Source organism: Ictalurus punctatus, chromosome 11 (assembly GCF_001660625.3).
Source record: "Ictalurus punctatus breed USDA103 chromosome 11, Coco_2.0, whole genome shotgun sequence".
Lineage (NCBI taxonomy): Eukaryota > Metazoa > Chordata > Actinopteri > Siluriformes > Ictaluridae > Ictalurus > Ictalurus punctatus.
In genome coordinates this window covers 14,309,736-14,328,848 of record NC_030426.2, presented here as the reverse complement: position 1 = coordinate 14,328,848, position 19,113 = coordinate 14,309,736, and the positions used below count along the sequence as shown (strand labels likewise).

At 40.9% G+C, this 19,113-nt stretch overlaps 1 protein-coding gene across 13 annotated transcripts in view; it reads left to right on the top strand.

Moving 5' to 3' along the window:
* szt2 (SZT2 subunit of KICSTOR complex) overlaps positions 1-19,113 on the top strand; it is a 126,575-nt gene that overhangs the window by 38,096 nt on the left and 69,366 nt on the right. For 12 of the 13 annotated variants that reach the window (XM_017479539.3, XM_017479541.3, XM_053683638.1 and 9 more), the window contains 13 exons: positions 2,422-2,538; positions 3,156-3,225; positions 4,019-4,204; positions 4,352-4,627; positions 4,864-5,134; positions 5,553-5,627; positions 5,776-5,914; positions 6,821-6,953; positions 7,638-7,758; positions 10,226-10,378; positions 12,081-12,183; positions 12,365-12,479; positions 15,834-15,921. In XM_017479539.3, coding sequence (XP_017335028.2) covers positions 2,422-2,538; positions 3,156-3,225; positions 4,019-4,204; positions 4,352-4,627; positions 4,864-5,134; positions 5,553-5,627; positions 5,776-5,914; positions 6,821-6,953; positions 7,638-7,758; positions 10,226-10,378; positions 12,081-12,183; positions 12,365-12,479; positions 15,834-15,921 — 1,847 coding nt within the window. The remainder of the gene's footprint in view (positions 1-2,421; positions 2,539-3,155; positions 3,226-4,018; positions 4,205-4,351; positions 4,628-4,863; positions 5,135-5,552; positions 5,628-5,775; positions 5,915-6,820; positions 6,954-7,637; positions 7,759-10,225; positions 10,379-12,080; positions 12,184-12,364; positions 12,480-15,833; positions 15,922-19,113) is intronic. The other variant, XM_017479540.3, reaches the window with a different exon arrangement.

The following is a 19,113-nucleotide window of genomic DNA, read 5'->3' as shown; positions in this document are numbered from 1 at the left end:
TTGCCCCTCTAAGGCAGACTGGTATGCTGAGACCACTAGCTCTTCTCCTAACCTTTTCGTAATATTCGCATTTTAGCTATATGCACATCACCGGTAATTTTCAAATGGATTGAGAAGGAATGTGTTGGTAAGTATTAGCTACTCAAGTTCATTGCATTTCTATACATGCAAGTAAGCTTGTTATATTATATGTATGTTACATAGTGAGTAAAGACACGATGCCTTAAAGATGAACTGAAGAAGGAGGCATGGAAATGGACAGCTTAAAACTTTGAGAGTAAAAAGCCAGCTCAGCAAGCAGTGCTGCAGTTTTATGGAAATCAAATTGCTGTTGCTGAACGTAAATGTAATTCTGAAATTAATAGTTTTATTGACTTTAGAGTATGTGACATACAGTGGGTGTGTCACTACGTTTGTGGATGGTAATAGATTACATAATGTTAAAATTTTCTTTTAAAGATTCTTTGGATTCATCTCTCCACTAAAAGTTGCGGTTTTGTTGTAATTATTTCTATAAATGTAAAAAGAAAATACCATTAGGTTATATTAGTAGTGTCATTCTCATATTCATCATTGTGACCACACACAGTCTGTTTACAATGTCTACCAGGGTGATAAGAATATGTAGTTAAATTAAAGACACGCCTCTTTAACATTGCGTGGAAGTCGGGGACAGTGCCCAAGGAGTGGCAGACTGGGGTGGTGGTTCCCCTGTTCAAAAAGGGGGACCTGAGAGTGTGCGCCAGTTATAGGGGTATCACACTTCTCAGCCTCCCTGGTAAAGTCTACTCTAGGGTGCTGGAACGGAGGGTTCGGCCAATAGTCGAACCTCGGTTTGAAGAGGACCAATGTGGATTCCGTCCTGGTCGTGGAACCACGGACCAGCTCTTTACCCTCGCAAGGATCTTGGAGGGGGCCTGGGAGTATGCATATCTGGTCTACATGTGTTTTGTGGATTTGGAGAAGGCGTATGACCGGGTCCCCAGGGATTTACTATGGGAGGTGCTGAGGGAGTATGGGGTGAGGGGTTCCCTTCTTAGGGCTATCCAATCGCTGTACGCCCAAAGCGACAGCTGTGTCCGGATGCTCGGCAAAAACTCGGACTCGTTCCAGGTGGGGGTTGGTCTCCGCCAGGGCTGCGCTTCGTCACCAATCCTGTTTGTGATATTCACGGACAGGATATCGAGGTGTAGTCATGGTGGGGAGGGGTTGCGGTTTGGTGACCTGATGATCTCATAGCTGCTTTTTGCAGATGATGTGATCCTGTTGGCATCATCGCTCCGTGACCTCCAGCACTCACTGGATCGGTTCGCAGCTGAGTGTGAAGCGGCTACAATGAGGATTAGCACCTCTAAATCTGAGGCCATGGTTCTCAGCAGGAAATCGATGGAGTGCCTACTCCGGGTAGGGAATGAGTACTTAACCCAAGTGAAGGAGTTCAAGTACCTTGGGGTCTAGTTCAGGAGTGAGGGGACATTGGAGAGGGAGATTGGCATGAGAATCGGAGCAGCGGGAGCGGTATTGCAATCGCTTTACCATACCATTGTGACGAAAAGAGAGCTGAGCTGGAAGGCAAGGCTCTCGATCTACCGGGCAGTCTTCATTCCTACCCTCACCTATAGTCATAAAGGCTGGGTAGTGACCAAAAGAACTAGATCGCGGGTACAAGCGGCCGAAATGGGTTTTCTCAGGAGGGTGGCTGGCCTCTCTCTTAGAGATAGGGTGAGAAGGTCTGTTATCCGGGAGGAACTCGGAGTAGAGCCGTTGCTCCTTTGCGTTGAAAGGAGCCAGATGAGCTGGTTCGGGCACCTGGTAAGGATGCCCCATGGGCGCAGGTGTTCCACGTGTTCTAGGGAGCTGTTCCAGGCATGTCCAGTTGGGAGGAGACCTTGGTTAAGACCCAGGACCAGGTGGAGAGATTATATCTCCACACTGGCCTGGGAACGCCTCGGGATCCCCCAGTCAGAGCTGGTTAATGTTGCTCGGGAAAGGGAAGTTTGGGGTCCCTTGTTGGAGCTGCTGCCCCCGCGACCCTAAAACGGATAAGCGGTTGAGGATGGATGGATGGATGGATGGATGGATGGATTAAAGTTAGTAAAGTAGTAAAATTAGCTCTTTTTTTGTTGTTCTTTTTTTTTTTTCTTACCTTTGAGCCCCTGCCCCTGTGGAACTCTATGTCCCTGGTTCATTATTCTTCTTAATGAAAAACACAACAACAAAACAGCAGCTTTATGGTCAAATATAAATATAACCTGTTTAAAATGATTTCAGTGTGTGTCTCAGTCTTGGGAAGTGCATATTTAGCAAATGTCAAATGTGCTCTACCTACTGACCATTGTTTTTCTCTCTCTTTGTCTCTGTGTGTGTGTGTGTGTGTGTGTGTGTGTGTGTGTGTGTGTGTGTGTGTGCGCACATACTCAGGTACACTTCTGAGAGCAGTGTGTCTATGAACCGCTCCCCTGGACAGCCGTCTTCCTACCGCTCAGACGAGGAGCTCATGGAGAATCTGGACAGCCTGCGTGGGGTTGGAATGGATGGGTCAGTTTGTTTACTTTGTTTATACAATACAATTATGGGACCCGGCGTGTGCTGATAATTGGTTACCCACTATATCTTGATTATTTACACTTCACAGTATTGTCATTCTAAATTTAGTCATTTTATGATGTTCTATTTTGAACTCTATTTTGTACTTATTTTAGACTAGTTTGAAGGAGCATTGCATGTTTCCATCTCAGAAGGCAATCCCAAAATTCTGTTCACGTTATGAAAGTCAACATGAAAGTTACAAACTCATGGCTGACAGAACTGCTCTATCAGGTTTTAGTATTTTTCCCTATAGTGCAGTGCTGTATTGTTCCCTATGCTGAAGCCCTTGATCAAATTCTGATCTTAAGCTCTTTGTCAGAACTGGAAAAACAATTAATTTTGAAATATTTACTTCATAAGCAGCTTTTGTTTGATTGATCACAGCCGTGACAACATTACTAATTTACTGTAGTGCAGATCTAGGATTTAAAATTTTTTTTGCATTTTGTAATCTAAGAAATGTGGCATACATCCTTCTTTGTACCTGATGATATGTGTCCATTACATTTTCATTTTGACAGCACTCTGAGAGACATTGTGACATTGAAGCTTGTCTGTTCTCTCAGTATGACAGGTGATCCTCTGTCCAAACTCCCAGTGCTTCACAAACAGGCCGTGCTAGCTACCATGGATGAAGTGAGTTACTCTGTCCTGCTGAATGTTCTAAGTCTGCTCTCTGCCTGTAAAGCCAAACTGATATCCAGATATATACATTAAAAATTTTTATTAAAAAAAATATTAATTCCTCTAGGACCCTAACCTTAAATTCCAGGTTATACAATATTCTGATGGAATTTAATTCAGTCCTATTGTTTTTATACATATTCACCAGTATATACAGGCGCAGGTTAATATGCAGCATATGTAGACAGAGCAGTTACACAGTTGGAGGAGAAGAATCACATTTAAAAGAACTGTTTTTCTTAAAATGAAATCTGCACAATTTCTCTCCAAATGTAGTCAGTAGCCAGAGTGAATGTTGTCTGAAATATGCTGCTTTTGTTTTGTACCGGTTTATAGCTGCTGACATGCAGTCAAGTGGTGCCAGAAACTACAGATAATAGAGTATTCAGATCCACAGACAAATATTCTGCTAATCAAAGAATAGGCAGAGAGAGAGAGAGACTTCTAGATATTTAGAGACTTCTTGGACCATTTGTGACCTGTTATTTTATTTTTTTTAATTTGTTGTTTTTTTAAATGACGAGCTTTCTCAATCCCCCTCACTTATTCACTCTCTCTTTTTCTTCCTGTATTTCTCTCTTTATATCGGTTTCTCCAACTCTGTTTTTGTATCACTGTCAATCACTTCTCTTTAATTCCCCTTTTACTCTCTTTGCTCTCCATTCTCCACCTCCATCTTTGTCTGTTTATATCTCCCTGTCTCTCTCGCTCCTTGTCTCCTCTCATCTCTTTTCCTCTGCTGTAGATCCGCTGGCTGCTGGAGGACGAGATCGTCTCAGCACTTCGTCACTCTTCTGTGGTGGACTGCTCCACCCTGCAGAAGGTGGCTGATCACGTCTTTCGTTCCAGCGGGAGGCCTGGCTGCCATCACGAGCTCGTCCCTCTGCAGTTTGTCTTCGGCCCAGAACAGTCGCTGGAGAAGTTTAAAGAGGTGTGATCAGTTATTGATTTGTTTTATATGTTCTTAATATTTTTCCGTTGTTAAATTAATCATAGTTCTGTGTGCTTTTGAAATATTTTGAGAATATTTTAATATTTTTCTCAATGTAAGTATTGATGATGTTTTCTTTCTCCGTAGGAGTTCAGGCGTTTTTCTTTTCCTGGTTACTTGCTAAACGCGGAGAAGGAGAATTTCTACTACATCTCTCGAAGTCGGCAGCACTCACACAGATTACAGACAGCCCAGGAGTTAAATAAGAATTCTGCCTTTTCTCAGGGAGAGGGATCCGTGTCTCAACCAGCCAGCCACCTTCCTGAGGCTGATAGCAGCTTGAAAACAACAGCCGGTCACGCCCCATTTTCAAAGCAGTTAGACAGTGAGGCAGAGCCTGGGAAAAAGGAGGATGAGCCAGAGGTATTTTATATCTCACATTAGTTAAGTTTAGTTTAGTTAAAATCTTAAATAATATGTTTACATGTTTTATAGTCAATGCATAATTCCGTATGTGCTATTACATAAGTGTTAATGTCTTCATTTTTTAAATAGTTTCTAAAATATGTGAACAATATAAAAAAATTCACATCTTATAATTGCAAAAATAACTTGTTTACTATCATTTATACTTTTGTAATGACAATGCTGTAATCCAGCAGGTTGAAGGAGGTGTGGAAACTCCGATGCAACACCAAGCAGAGGAGCAGAAGGAACAAGAAGATATCACTGAGGAGGAGGAGGAGGAGGAAGATGAAGTGAAGCCAGTAGCCTCAGATTCAACAAGCGACTCGGTCACTGAGCGAATCAAAGAAAGTGGTACAGATGACGGTCATTCTCAGAGCACCAGTCAGCAGACAGGCAGCAGTGCCAGCCACAACCCCCCTCCAAAAACTCATTCTGGGATCAGTCTGGAGTCTATTACACATGGCGAGTATTTCCAAAAACATCTGGAGAGTGCAACACAATGCACCTCGTTTATCAGGCAGGTTTTGTGCATGTAGGTGTGAATTAACGTATTTCTCACTGCTTGTGCCGTTGTGTTCTCGGATTGATCTGATCAGCGAGTTCAGCAGTGTTTAAGGAGTATTTCTGCTTTGTTTTACCATAGAAATTTAGCTGCATGTTTATTAAAACAAGCATGGTATTCTATTCAAAGAAATTTTTTTTACACTGTTTCCTGTGAGTTTGACGATTATCTGCTGAGAAAGCATTAGGGTGTGAAGAACTACTGGGCTGAAAACTACAGATACAGGACATGACAGACAGTATGTAAAGTGCTGTTCTTTTAAAAGAATTCTTTCAGATTGAGCCTAAAGGTTAGTTGTCCATTGGTCTGTGTTCTCAGGCAGTGGAAAAATCAGGCCCAGCCGAGTTCAGAGTGTCGTATCCAGCCAGGGGAGCCTGGACTCAGACATGCTAGGTAGCAGTGTTTATTACACATCACTAACTGTATGAATGAGTCACGACTTGATTACTGTTAGATTTGATTCAGTTATGTGAGGCAGTGAACGATAGTAATCAGAAATACAGTAATGCAGTACACTGTGCTTATACTGTGTATGTGTTAGGTTACGATGGGGGAAGCAGTGACTCAGAGTGTGATGGACCCACCATGGATGAGCACGAGATCCAGATTCCTCTCATGCCAGATTTCTGGCTCATTATCCAAATCCAGAAGGACAGATTGGAGGTTTTCTCACACTCTAGGTTTGCCACATTCACATTACCCACTACATCTGCCCGGGTCACATGCTGCAGTCGCTTGGGTCTCACGCTATACTATACACACTCAGAAATAAAAGTAACAGCCAGTACTTTCCCTTGTTTCTGTAGTAGTACCATCAAAGCAGACATGTTTTGGAGCTTTATTGTGTATCTTTTACCTTAGAAAGTGCATGTAATACCTTGAAGTGGTCCTTAAGGTCCAATTATTGTTGTTGTTGTTTTTATTATTATTATTGTTAAATCTTCCAAAAAATTGTTCAAATATCTTTTGAAGATTTAAAAAAAATAATAATTGGGCCTTAAGGACCACTTCAAGGTCCAATTATTAAAAGAAAAATCTTTTAAAATATTACTTCAAAAAATGTTTTAAAGGTACACTACATTAACATTTTCAGGTATACGGTACATTCTAATGGTGCAAAATATCTCCCCTTGAATGTTACCACCACCCCCAAGGAAAAAGTACAGTTACTTTCATTTCTGAGATTGGAGCCACCAACATCATACACATTTGGTTTGATATGCTCTCTAATGTGTGCCAGCTGGAGCCCAGTACTTCATCATAAGGCACACTTGTGTCTCTTATACACATCATTTCAAATTGAAAAGTATTTTGTAGAGTGAAATTGATTGAGGTAACGTTTGGTTGTCATTAGAGAGCAGGTAATTTGCTTAAAAAACATTTTTCATGATATAATGTCTAGAATAAAACAACAGTAGTCATTAGTGATGATTGTCATCATTACCAAGAACACAATAATATTAATCCATTATGATTTGGGCTTATGTGTATATTGCCTCTATGCTTAATGTGAGGCTACAGTGTGACGGGAATTCTTTTTCCTCCACTGTTTTGTACATTATACTTTTGTTTTTGTGTGTTGTCAGGAGTTTTAATGCTGGAAAACAGAGACTGTCTTCTGGAGAAGAAGAAGAAGAAGAGGAAGAAATCCCAGAGTACCTGCGTCTTCATCAGCTCATTGTGGAAGAGATTGGGAAAATCTGTAGGAAAGTCAATCAGGTAAATGCATTCGTACTTCTCTGCAAACTGAGCTTCCATTTAGGAGCTATGGGCCATAGCAGGCTTGCACAGTGTATCGTTTGTTAATAGGCATTGCTGTATTGTCCTTTACAATATTAATGTCACTGACTGTGTTGCTGTGTGATGGTATTGGTGTATGTTGGTGAAAGTTTATGGGTGTTGGTGTTTTTTCAATTTGAATGTATGGTGTGTTGTTGGTGAGTGCTGATATGTGTTGTTTGATGATAAATTGTAATGTATATTGTTATATTATTGGTGAATGTGTGCTGGTGTATAATGGGGTATGTTGTTTGTTCATGATAAATGGTGATAGATGAACATTAGTATTTAAAGAAAAATTTCTAATTCTGGTTGAGAGTTTGCTATGCATGTGTTTGCCACTGTTTCTCTCAAGAGCTTTTTCCTTTTTTTATATGAATGATGTTTGTTTTTGTATCTGTCTTCCGTTTTATTGTTTTAATATTTTTTGGTGGCCTCTCAAATTTGTCTGCTGGTTGTTGGTTGTGATGGAGTTCTAGACCCAATCTTGAGTGATTTTTCCCTGGCTTTGAACATCTATGAGTGATGCGTGTCCATCACTTTTGGCTTGCTTGTTACTGGTGCTGCAGCTGTGTTAAGCATACTATTATGCTTATTAAATGAATATACTGTTTGTTTCAACAGCGCCTGCTGCTGCAAGACCTGCACGATAGTCATGTGTGTAATTCACTCCTGGTGGCTGAAAGTGAGGAAGACATCTGGAAAAATGAGCCTCTGTACAGGCAGAGAATGGCCACCTCAGATGGTAAATACAATAATTATTACATAACTATATTAGGGGTAAACACCGATTCAGTGGAGCTCATCATTTACATTTACATTTACGGCATTTGGCAGATGCCCTTATCCAGAGCAACTTACAGAAGTGCTTTGATGTCTCTATCAAAAAATACATCCTAATACTGGTTCACTAGGTCACAGACTAAGATACCGTCAGTCGAAAAACTCTGTTGCGAGGTAATATAATAAGAACAGCACAGACAAAACTTTTTTAATGAAAAGTGTAAATTGAAGTACTTTAGAAAAAAGGTAGGTCTTTAGATGTTGTTTGAAGACCGCCAGTGACTCAGCTGTTTGGAAATCTAGGGGAAGTTTATTCCACCAACTAGGTGCCAGAACAGAGTAGAGTCTTGATGCATGCCTTCCTTGTACCCTGAGACATGGTAGCACCAGTCTAGTGGTGCTAGAGGATCGGCGGGAGCGTGGTGCAGTGTGGGGTGTGATGAGTGATTTGAGGTCAGTGGGTGCTGGTCCATTTTTGGCTTTGTAGGCTAGCATCAGTGTTTTAAATCTGATGTGGGCAGCTACAAGAAGCCAGTGGAGGGATCGTAGCAATGGGGTGGTGTGGGAGAACTTCGGAAGGTTGAAACAAGTCACGCAAATGCTTTCTGTATCAGTGGCTCTCAGAGGCAGACCTGCCAGGAGTGAGTTGCAGTAGTTCCGTCTCGAAATGACAAGAGACTGAACAAGCACCCGAGTGGCATGTATGGATGGAAATGGATGAATCCTTGTAATGTTGTAAAGGAGGAATCTAGATGAGTGTGTCAGATTAGCAATGTGAGAGGAAAAGGACAGTTGATTGTCCATGGTTATGCCAAGGTTGCATGTAGTAATCACAGGGAGATCACAAGATCCTTACATGGCGATTAATCACCTGGGATGAACAGCAGTTCGATTTTGCTGGGATTAAGATTCAGCTGATGAGCTGTCTGCCAGAAAGTTGAGATCTGAGCAGAAACAAGAGGGTCTGAGGGAGGGAAGGAAACGATTTGAGTGTCACCCGCATAGCAGTGGTATGAAAACCCATGTGAGGATATGACCTCACCAAGAGATTGAGTACAGAGGGAGAACAGGAGAGGACCTAGTACTGAGTCTTGTGGGACACCAGAGTCTGCGAGGAGATGTGGATCCCCTCCATGTCACCTGGTATGAGCGACCTTCCAGGTAGGAAGCAAACCAATGCCATGCTGCACCACAAATTCTGAGACTCATGAGGGTGGACAAGAGAGTCTTTTGGTTGACTGTGTCAAACGCTGCTGAAAGGTCGAGGAGGATGAGGACTGATGACCATTTGGCTGATGTAGCAGCATGTAGCTTCTACATGCAGTCTCTGTGGAATGTGCCGCTCGGACTGATTAGGATCTTGGAGGTTGTTCATCAGCTGTCCCTAAGGCACGACTCTTTAGGAGCACTACTGATCTGACTTCATATCCTCGGGAACAAGTGATTTTAGAAACAGCCCTACAAACAGCTAATTTTAGTTTTCCTTTATTTATAAAATTCAAGAAGTATCCCTGTGTCTCCTCAGTTGACACTTCTAAAATGGCAAAGTGAGCTAAAATGAACAATTTGGACTTGGCATTAAGCTGGGATGAGCTTGAAATGTCACTCATTCACTTGAATTTAAGTCACACAATTCAGAAAACACTAATTGCCAGTTTAAATTTTCTTTTTTTCCCTCAGGTCATGTGATAGTCTCCTCCTAGTAAACTGGACCTAGTTTCTCTTCCAAAAAACAAATACAAAAGAACAAGAAAATTCAGTGCAGCACTTAACATTGCTGCTGTGCTACTCTGCCGATAAAATATTTTCATTATTTTCAATCTACTTGATTTCCCAGGAGCAATGTGATGTAATTGCTCATTTTTAAATGTAGTCACCCTGATTTCTTTGTTATTTATAGTGGCCTTGCTGTCAAACACTCTGAATGTCCAGTAGGTATAGTTACAAGCACTAACAGACAGATACACATATTTCATGGTTTTGTGCAGAAGCCCTTTTTCCACCCTTGTTGTGTTTTTGTAGCTGCTGTTGGGTCTGAATTAGCACTCTCATTTCCTAACAGCACAGATCGTTCCGCTCTACTGTGTGCAAATGAATTGAATCCAGAGAGTAATTGTGCTGTAAAACCTCAGTGGCTCTCCAGGGCAGCGTCAGGCAAGAGTACTGATAGTGACACGCTATTATAGCCTTATTATACTGAAGACACTACAACAGTCTCTCTCTCACTCTTTTCGTTTTCTTTCACCCTTTTTCATTCTGTTTCATCATCCTTCTTCGTCTGCTTCTCCCTGTCCCAATGTTCTTTTTGTATCTCTCTCTGTATGGTTGTTTGTTTTTCTTTCTTTCTTTATTTTTCCTTCCTTGCACCTCTCCATCCATTGTTGTCTATAATTTTTTGTATTATCCCCCCTCCCCCCCATCTGTTACAGACTATAATGCGGATGAAAGCTACCAGCCGAGAGATTACTTGGCTGCCACTATGCACTTCATGCCGGGTCACTTTGCGTGTGACGTAGTTTGGAACACCGTCATCCAAATCCACCCACGACTAAAGATGGGGCCCAACATGGGAGTGGCACGAGGTGACTACACACACATACACACACATACACACACACACACACACACACACCCACACACACACCCCCACACACACACACGTGCGTGCACACAAGCACAGGCATTGACTACATTTCCATGCACATCGATATTCCAATATTAATCGGAATTTGGCAATATTCTAATTAGTGCTGAGTCATGTAAATGCCACAGTCCGATTGCCCAATTCAGATTAAGACAATATTCTGATAGACCTTTTAATGGAATTTGATGTGCATTTAAATGTAGTGTAGGCGTTATTCATTCACACCACCAGTTATTCAAATTCTGCGCCATATAAACCCTATGCGGATTGACTGTCCAATCTGATACAGCATTCACCAGCCAGCATTGGATCGGTGTGTTTTACCTGTGTGTGTGAGATTATAGTAAAGCTTCTAGAATGTTTCATCTATTCAGTTTTGTTCATTCAGATTGTTTTTACTGACACATTAAAACAGCAAAAGGCATGAGTACTTGTGTATGTTGGTGTAAGCTGGCGATTGATGGTGTTTTTCTTGTAAATATTGCTTGATGATATTTGATGATTCACATCGGTGAATGCTGCTGTGGGAGAATGTTGGTGTGTATGATAGGGTTTGTTTTCAATGTTGGTGTTTGATAATGTTTGGTTGTGAATACTGGTGTTTTTGAATGTTGGTGGTTGACTTATTAACAGTAGTGTTTGACTTATTAAAACCCAAGTATTTAAATGTATTTGATGGTGAATATTTGATGGTGAATGTGTTTAAATGTGTTTGATGCTGAATAATTGATGTATAAATGTATTTGATGGTGACTCTTGGCATTTAAATGTGTTTTATGGTGAATGTTTGATGTATAAATGTATTTGATGGTGAATATTTGATGGTGAATATTTGATGGTGACTGGCATTTAAATGTGTTTGATGGTGAATGTTTGATGTATAAATGTATTTGATGGTGAATATTTGATGGTGACTGGCATTTAAATGTGTTTGATGGTGAATGTTTGATGGTGATTGTTGGTTTTTAAATGTGTTTGATGGTGAATGTTGGTTTTTAAATGTGTTTGATAGTGATTGTTTGGTGAATGTTGATGTTTCATAGTGTTTGACTTTAAATGTTGGTGGATGTTGATTTTAGTAGGTGTGTGTGGGAGAATGTTGGTGTTTGATATTGTTTAATGGTAAATTCTTGTGTTTGATGGTCTGTGTTGTCTGATAGTGATTGATGTTGATATTTAACGGCGTGTGATGTTTGATGGTAAATGTTGGTATGTGTTGGAGAGCGTTTGATGGTGAAGGTCGATGTTTTTGTTGGGAAAGGCTATTTTCTGCTGGAAATACAGTATATGTGGTAATAAAGTTTAAGAGTCTACAGTATGTGTTAAGATTATCAGTCCAAGTTGCTTGTTTTAAGTTAAAATCCACAGCCACCCACCTGATCCGAAATGTAATATTTAAATAAATAAGCAATATAGACCGCTAAATAGAGTTATAAGAAAGGCATTATTTTATGCCAAAAATAAGACTGTGAAGAAAACAGAAAATTCTGTACACATTGCAGCAACATGGTGCAGATTATGTATTTTGCTTGTTTCGTTTGGTAGAGCAGTTGTATTTGGCATTATTGTTAATAATTTGTGATATTGTTAATTGCTAATTATTGATGCTCTTAAACTCTTCTTGCTTTGTTCTCTATCAGCAATCCAGGCTCTGCGTTCAGTGTTGAGTGCCTTCTGTGTGGTCAACCGCAAGAACATGTTTGTGTATCAGGAACGCACCACCAAATCTGTCTTTTACCTCAGGTCAGTCTGTTGGTTGGATAACCCCCATTAAATCTGGCTTCTACCCTCTCATCACTCCTCATCACTCATCACTTATTCATGCTGGCTTCCACTCCTTCTGATACCTAACTTTTTTGAAGGCCTTAATGTGGTGTTAAATCTTTCTGTCTGAACTGGTTTGATTCCTCTCTTCTCTTGTCAGACTGTCAGAAACCTCTCAGACAGGGGCATACAGTGATCTGGATATGAATCTCCATGTTTCTCGATCCCTGGGTTTGGCTCGCAGTCAGGAGCCTCTGGGATCTGAAGATCTTACGGTACCGTTCACGCACACTGTTAAAGTTTCCAGTGATGTAATGGATTTCCTTAAAGGCATAACCAATGATAGCTTTATTTTTTTTAATTTAATTATTTATTTCATAGTTATATGGGCAGGCAATAATTTATCAATCTTTCTTAATTAAGATTCTGCGCAGTGGAGTAAGATTTAATATTACTTTTGTAGTAAAGTAAAATAAATTTGGAAAGTCATCAAGCTGTGATGTTGCTTTGCATCTGTTTGCATTTTGTACTCAAATTTTGCAGTCCAATCCGATGGATTCCAATCCAGTCCCTCCAATGATGCAGGTCCACCTAAAAATCTAGATGATTTGGATGAATATAATATGTTAATGCAATATTATGGTTATTTATTTATTTATTTATTATTTATTTTTTATTTTTTTTTACAAATTTTGTTTTTTTCTGAAATATACATAGTAATAATAAAATTATAAACATCTTATATTGTCAAACAAGATCAGAGCTTACAACTGAAAAATTCTTGATGTGTGACATGCTCAGAGATGTGACGGATGGAAAAAAATGGCATGTACATTTGGCAGTGGTAGTTCAGTGGCTAAAACTCTGGGTTGATTATCAGGTTGTGAATTTAAAATTCCAAGCCTGCACTGTTTGGCTCTTGAGCAAGGCCCTTAGTCCCTAAGCTGCTCAGCCATATGAGTAAATTAAAAAAATATTTTCCTTGTCTTTGCATGTTTGGCTAATTCCCAGATCTTTATTGGTGATTGGTGCTAAGTGGAAAATACTCTCCATTTAAAAAAAAATCTTTTTTTACAACTTTTATACAACAGTATGCTCAGATGTTTTTTAAATCCACACTGGATGTACAGTATCTCACAAAAGTGAGTACACCCCTCACATTTTTGTAAATATTTGATTATATATTTTCATGTGACAACACTGAAGAAATGACACTTTGCTACAATGTAAAGTAGTGAGTGTACAGCTTGTGTAACAGTGTAAATTTGCCGTCCCCTCAAAATAACTAAACACACAGCCATTAATGTCTAAACCGCTGGCAACAAAAGTGAGTACACCCCTAAGTGAAAATGTCCAAATTGGGCCCAAAGTGTCAATATTTTGTGTGGCCACCATTAGTTTCCAGCACTGCCTTAACCCTCTTGGGCATGGAGTTCACCAGAGCTTCACAGGTTGCCACTGGAGTCCTCTTCCACTCCTCCATGACGACATCATGGAGCTTGTGGATGTTAGAGACCTTGTGCTCCCCCACCTTCCGTTTGAGGATGCCCCACAGATGCTCAATAGGGTTTAGGTCTGGAGCCATGCTTGGCCAGTCCATCACCTTCACCCTCAGCTTCTTTAGCAAGGCAGTGGTCGTCTTGGAGGTGTGTTTTGGTCGTTATTATGCTGGAATACTGCCCTGTGGCCCAGTCTCTGAAGGGAGGGGATCATGCTCTGCTTCAGTATGTCACAGTACATGTTGGCATTCATGGTTCCCTCAATGAACTGTAGCTCCCCAGTACCGGCAGCACTCATGCAGTCCCAGACCGTGACACTCCCACCACCATGCTTGACTGTAGGCAAGACACACTTGTCTTTGTACTCCTCACCTGGTTGCCGCCACACACGCTTGACACCATCTGAACCAAATAAGTTTATCTTGGTCTCATCAGACCACAGGACATGGTTCCAGTAATCCATGTCCTTAGTCTGCTTGTCTTCAGCAAACTGTTTGCAGGCTTTCTTGTGCATCATCTTTAGAAGAGGCTTCCTTCTGGGACGACTGCCATGTAGACCGATGTGATGCAGTGTGGGGCATATGGTCTGAGCACTGACAGGCTGACCCCCCACCCCTTCAACCTCTGCAGCAATGCTGGCAGCACTCATACATCTATTTCCCAAAGACAACCTCTGGATATGACGCTGAGTATGTGCACTCAACTTCTCTGGTCGACCATGGCAAGGCCTGTTCTGAGTGGAACCTGTCCTGTTAAACCGCTGTATGGTCACTGTTAAACGTGCTGCAGCTCAGTGTCAGGGTCTTGGCAATCTTCTTATAGCCTAGGCCATCTTTATGTAGAGCAACAATTGTTTTTTTCAGATCCTCAGAGAGTTCTTTGCCATGAGGTGCCATGTTGAACTTCCAGTGACAAGTATGAGGGAGTGTGAGAGCGATGACACCAAATTTAACACACCTGCTCCCCATTCACACCTGAGACCTTGTAACACAAACAAGTCACATGACACCGGGGAGGGAAAATGGCTAATTGGGCCCAATTTGGGCATTTTCACTTAGGGGTGTACTCACTTTTGTTGCCAGTGGTTTAGACATTAATGGCTGTGTGTTGAGTTATTTTGAGGGGACAGCAAATTTACACCATTACACAAGCTGTACACTCACTACTTTACATTGTAGCAAAGTGTCATTTCTTCACTGTTGTCACATGAAAAGTTATAATCAAATATTTACAAAAATGCGAGGGGTGTACTTACTTTTGTGAGATACTGTAGGTAGATTACCAGTGTATGTTGGCTGATTTAATCAGTGACCCAAAAACCTGTATAAAACATTGCGTAACAGGAATTATTTGAAGTTTATTCATAATTTAATGCAATTTACTTAAACAGAGTGCACGTAGACTCGTACACATAGCCATTAAATGTGGTGCCTGAAGGAGCTATTATGTAACAGTATATAACAAAAGTATTGTTTTGCTGTGCTAGAGACAAATTAATTGTAATATCAAATCATCAATTTCTATTTTAGTTCTGTATTACAGGGTAAGAAAACACAGTCTGCCAGCATGATGTACTACCTGATGATTTCAGTCAGTGTTTTATGTTAATGGGGAAGATGGCCATTTGTGTTTTCTCAGCAGCAGTTGCATGTATCCCTGGTTTACCCATTTCACTGTACATGCTTTCATATGTGGTGTATTTTTAGGCTTCTTTTATACACATGCATTAAGCATCAGGAAACTGCAGCCTGCAGAAGTCATTATGGCTCTGGTTGCAAGCAGAGTCACTGCTGGGTGATTTATGTGCACTGCTGTGTATAAAACAAGAACACGTCCTTCAGTTTATGAGCTTGATGAGCTGCTCAGAGTCAGAGATTCCTCCTTAAGGAGGTATGAACCACAGAGCAAGCTATGAGGAACCTGCACTTCGTAAACTGAAAAATAGGTTACACGGTTGTGTGTGTGTGTGTGTGTGTGTGTGTGTGTGTGTGTGTGTGTGTGTGTGTGTGTGTGTGTGTGTGTGTGTGTGAGTGTGAAAGAGACTGAGAGAGCGTGTGTGTGTGTGTGAGAGAGAATTGAAATCAGGTGTGTATATCGTGTATGTGTGTTAGATATATTTCTTGTTTCCAGGGCTCCCGGTCATCTCTGGAGGGCTCAAGGCCAGTTGGACAGGTGGACAAACACATTCTGCTGTTAGTGCATGGAGTGGGACGTGCAGGTGAGAGAGCGAGCGAGAGAGAGAGTGTGACTGTGTTCTGTAATCTTCATTGGAAGACATATCTTCACGCTATTACAAATAGGCCAGTGTTTAAGTATGCAGTACTATTAAGCCAAAATCTTGATAGAAAGGTGTTATTATGGGAGTTAGTGAATCTACAAAATTGCTGATTTTTTTAAAATCTTTCATTCAGTATGGGTTTAGTTCTCAGTCCCTTTCATAAAAAAAAAACAACCCTTAATTTTAAGACCGTGCACATTTTGGGAAAGTGGCAGAGATGTGAAGGAAATGTCTCCATGTTGCATTACGCAGTAATAATCCCTGTGAATTTGATGCAGGCTCAATGCCTGCAGTACTGCTCACATCCTGCTAGGGAATGCTGTTGCTCTTCATACAGCGTTTTAACTGTTCAATCCATGATGTCACCACTTCGTATCTTTGTCTACTCACTCTGTCTCTCTCTCTCTGTCTCTCTGTCTCTCATTTATTTCTTCTCCTTTATTCTCTCACTTTAATATGATCCTGTTAAGATTTCATTGGTACGATTGTGTATAGCACAATGTTGACCAAGGTTTAGAATTCAGTGTGAAAAAGATGGCAATAATAATAGCAAAATAGCTGTAATAACTACTAATAATAGTGATGGCAGCAATGATGGTTATAGCAAGAGAACAATCACTGTATAACAAATAACAATAATGACGGTGACCATAATAACAGTAACAGCAACAGAGGTAAATATAGGAGTGAGAGGTGGGGTTTAGGAGTGTGTTGTAGGAGGTGCAGGGTTTATGGGAGGGGTTGCAGTGCCCACTGTCTCTCAGCAGGTGACATGCTTCTTAGTGTTTTCACTATCAAACTTGGTATAACTTTATCTGTAATAGAAAATATACAGGTATTTTCTATCACATAGTGAAGATCATGCAGGATCAGACTGATTAAACGGATTTGGTTGAAATAATGTTTCAACATTCCTTCATTTTTTCTCTGTATGTTTGCTGGAATTACATCCTTGACACACATGGCCAACAGTTCCTCCATTTCCATACCATTTCAAGTTTCAGATATATCTCCTGTTCTTCTTCTTCGTTGACTTTAGGTTTGTTGTTTCTTTACTCCATGAGTGTTTTAAGCCCTTAAGCTCCATGCAACTTGCTTGTGGGTTCAGATTTGCATTGTTTGCACATAAGTACATTACATTAAATTTATTCGTTTAGCAGATGCTTTTATCCAAAGCGAGATACAAATGAGAAAATACAAGCAAAGCGACATATCAAGCAGAGAACAATACAAGTTGTGCTGCCATACAAGATCTGTTAATTTAGTTCCAGAAGTAGAAAATTGCATAGAGGTGTAAGTGCCAGAGTAATATATATGTGTGTGTGTGTGTGTGTGTGTGTGTATATATATATATATATATATATATATATATATATATATATATATATATATATATATATATATATATATAATATATATAAAATTTTAAATGGGTTGGTTAGGTGTTCACGGAAGAGGTGGATCTTTAGCTGTTTTTTGAAGATGGTGAGAGATTATGTGGTCCGGATTGAGGTTGGAAGTTCATTCCACCACTGAGGAAGTAGGCACTACTAAGCGTTGGTCGTTGGTTGACTGCAGATTGCATGAGGGAACATAAGCCTTCAGGAGAGTTGAGGTAGGAGGGTGCTGTTCCAGACAAGGTGTTTTAGGTGAGCATCAAGGCCTTGAATTTGATGCGGGCGGCTACAGGAAGCCAGTGGAGGGAGATGAAGAGGGGTGCGACATGGGTTCTCTTGGGCTGGTTGAAGACGAGGCGTGCTGCTGCATTCTGACTCATTTGAAGGTGTTTGATGGAGCTGTGAGTGAGTAGTGAGTTGCTGTAGTCCAGTTTTGAGATAAGAGCCTGGACTAGTATCTGTGTAGCCTGTTCGGTGAGGTAGGGTCTGATTTTCTTGATGTTGTACAGGATGAACCTACAGGGCCGTGCAGTTGTTGAGATGTGGTCTGTAAAGGTCAAGCTGTCATTGAGAATCACCCCAATGTTCCTGGCCATCCTGGTTGGCTTGAGTGTGGTTGAGCCGAGCTGTACAGTGAGATTGTGGTTGATTGAGGGACAGGCTGGGATGACAAGAAGCTCAGATTTTGCCAGGCTGAGTTTAAGGTGGTGTTCCCTTATCCAGACCGAGATGTCCGACAGGTAAGCAGAGATTCGTGCAGAGATGGATGGATCGTCAGGCTGGAAGAACAAATAGAGCTGGGTGTCATCAGCATAGCCATGATATGAGAAGCCATGAGACTCGATCACCTGCCCAAGAGATGTAGTGTAGATAGAAAAGAGCAGTGGACTCAACTGACCCCTGTGGAACACAAGTTGTGAGTTGCTGAGTTTCAAAAATACCTCCCCTCCATGATACCTTGAAGGATCTGTCTGAGAGATAGGATTCCACCCAGCGCAGAACCGTTCCGGTGATGCCCAGTTAAGCGAGAGCTGACAGGAGGATCTGATCGTTCACAGTGTCGAAAGCAACAGAGAGGTCGAGTAGGATGCGGACAGATGATCTAGAGGTTGCTCTTGCTAGTCGTAAGGCTTCAGTGACGGAAAGCATAGCAGTCTCCGTGGAGTGATTTGCTACATATTCTCCAATTACCGTCAGTCTTTTTACAGAATAACTTCTGGCAGTTACAAAATAGTATGCTTTAAAATAAAATAAAAAAAGAGTAGTAGCTTTGGGAGTTTAAAGGGGCTAAATCACTCACATCAACATGTCTCAACAAGTCTCAACATGTACTAGGATGAATAGTATGAATGAAATGTTTTCCCCACCCACCCAAATTCAGTTTTATTTGTATAGCAATTTTAACAGCAGACATTACCACCAAGCAAGTTTACATAAAACCGGATGTAGATTTAGATCTCTAATGTGTAATCCAGAGATGACAGTGGTGAAGAAAACTCCCGGAGACAACGTGAGGAAGAAACCTTATGAGGAACCAGTCTCCTCGTCTGGGTGACAATGTTCAGTATGAGCATATTGTGAATAGCACAGATTACAATAGCACAAAATCTAAAGTATCCAGGTGAGATTACTCAGTAAAGCGAGTGAGACTTTGTTTTGGGAAATAAAAAAACTTCAGGGTATCCATGTGGTACCGTCCACTACAGCAGAAATGTACTGACTTATGCAACATCTC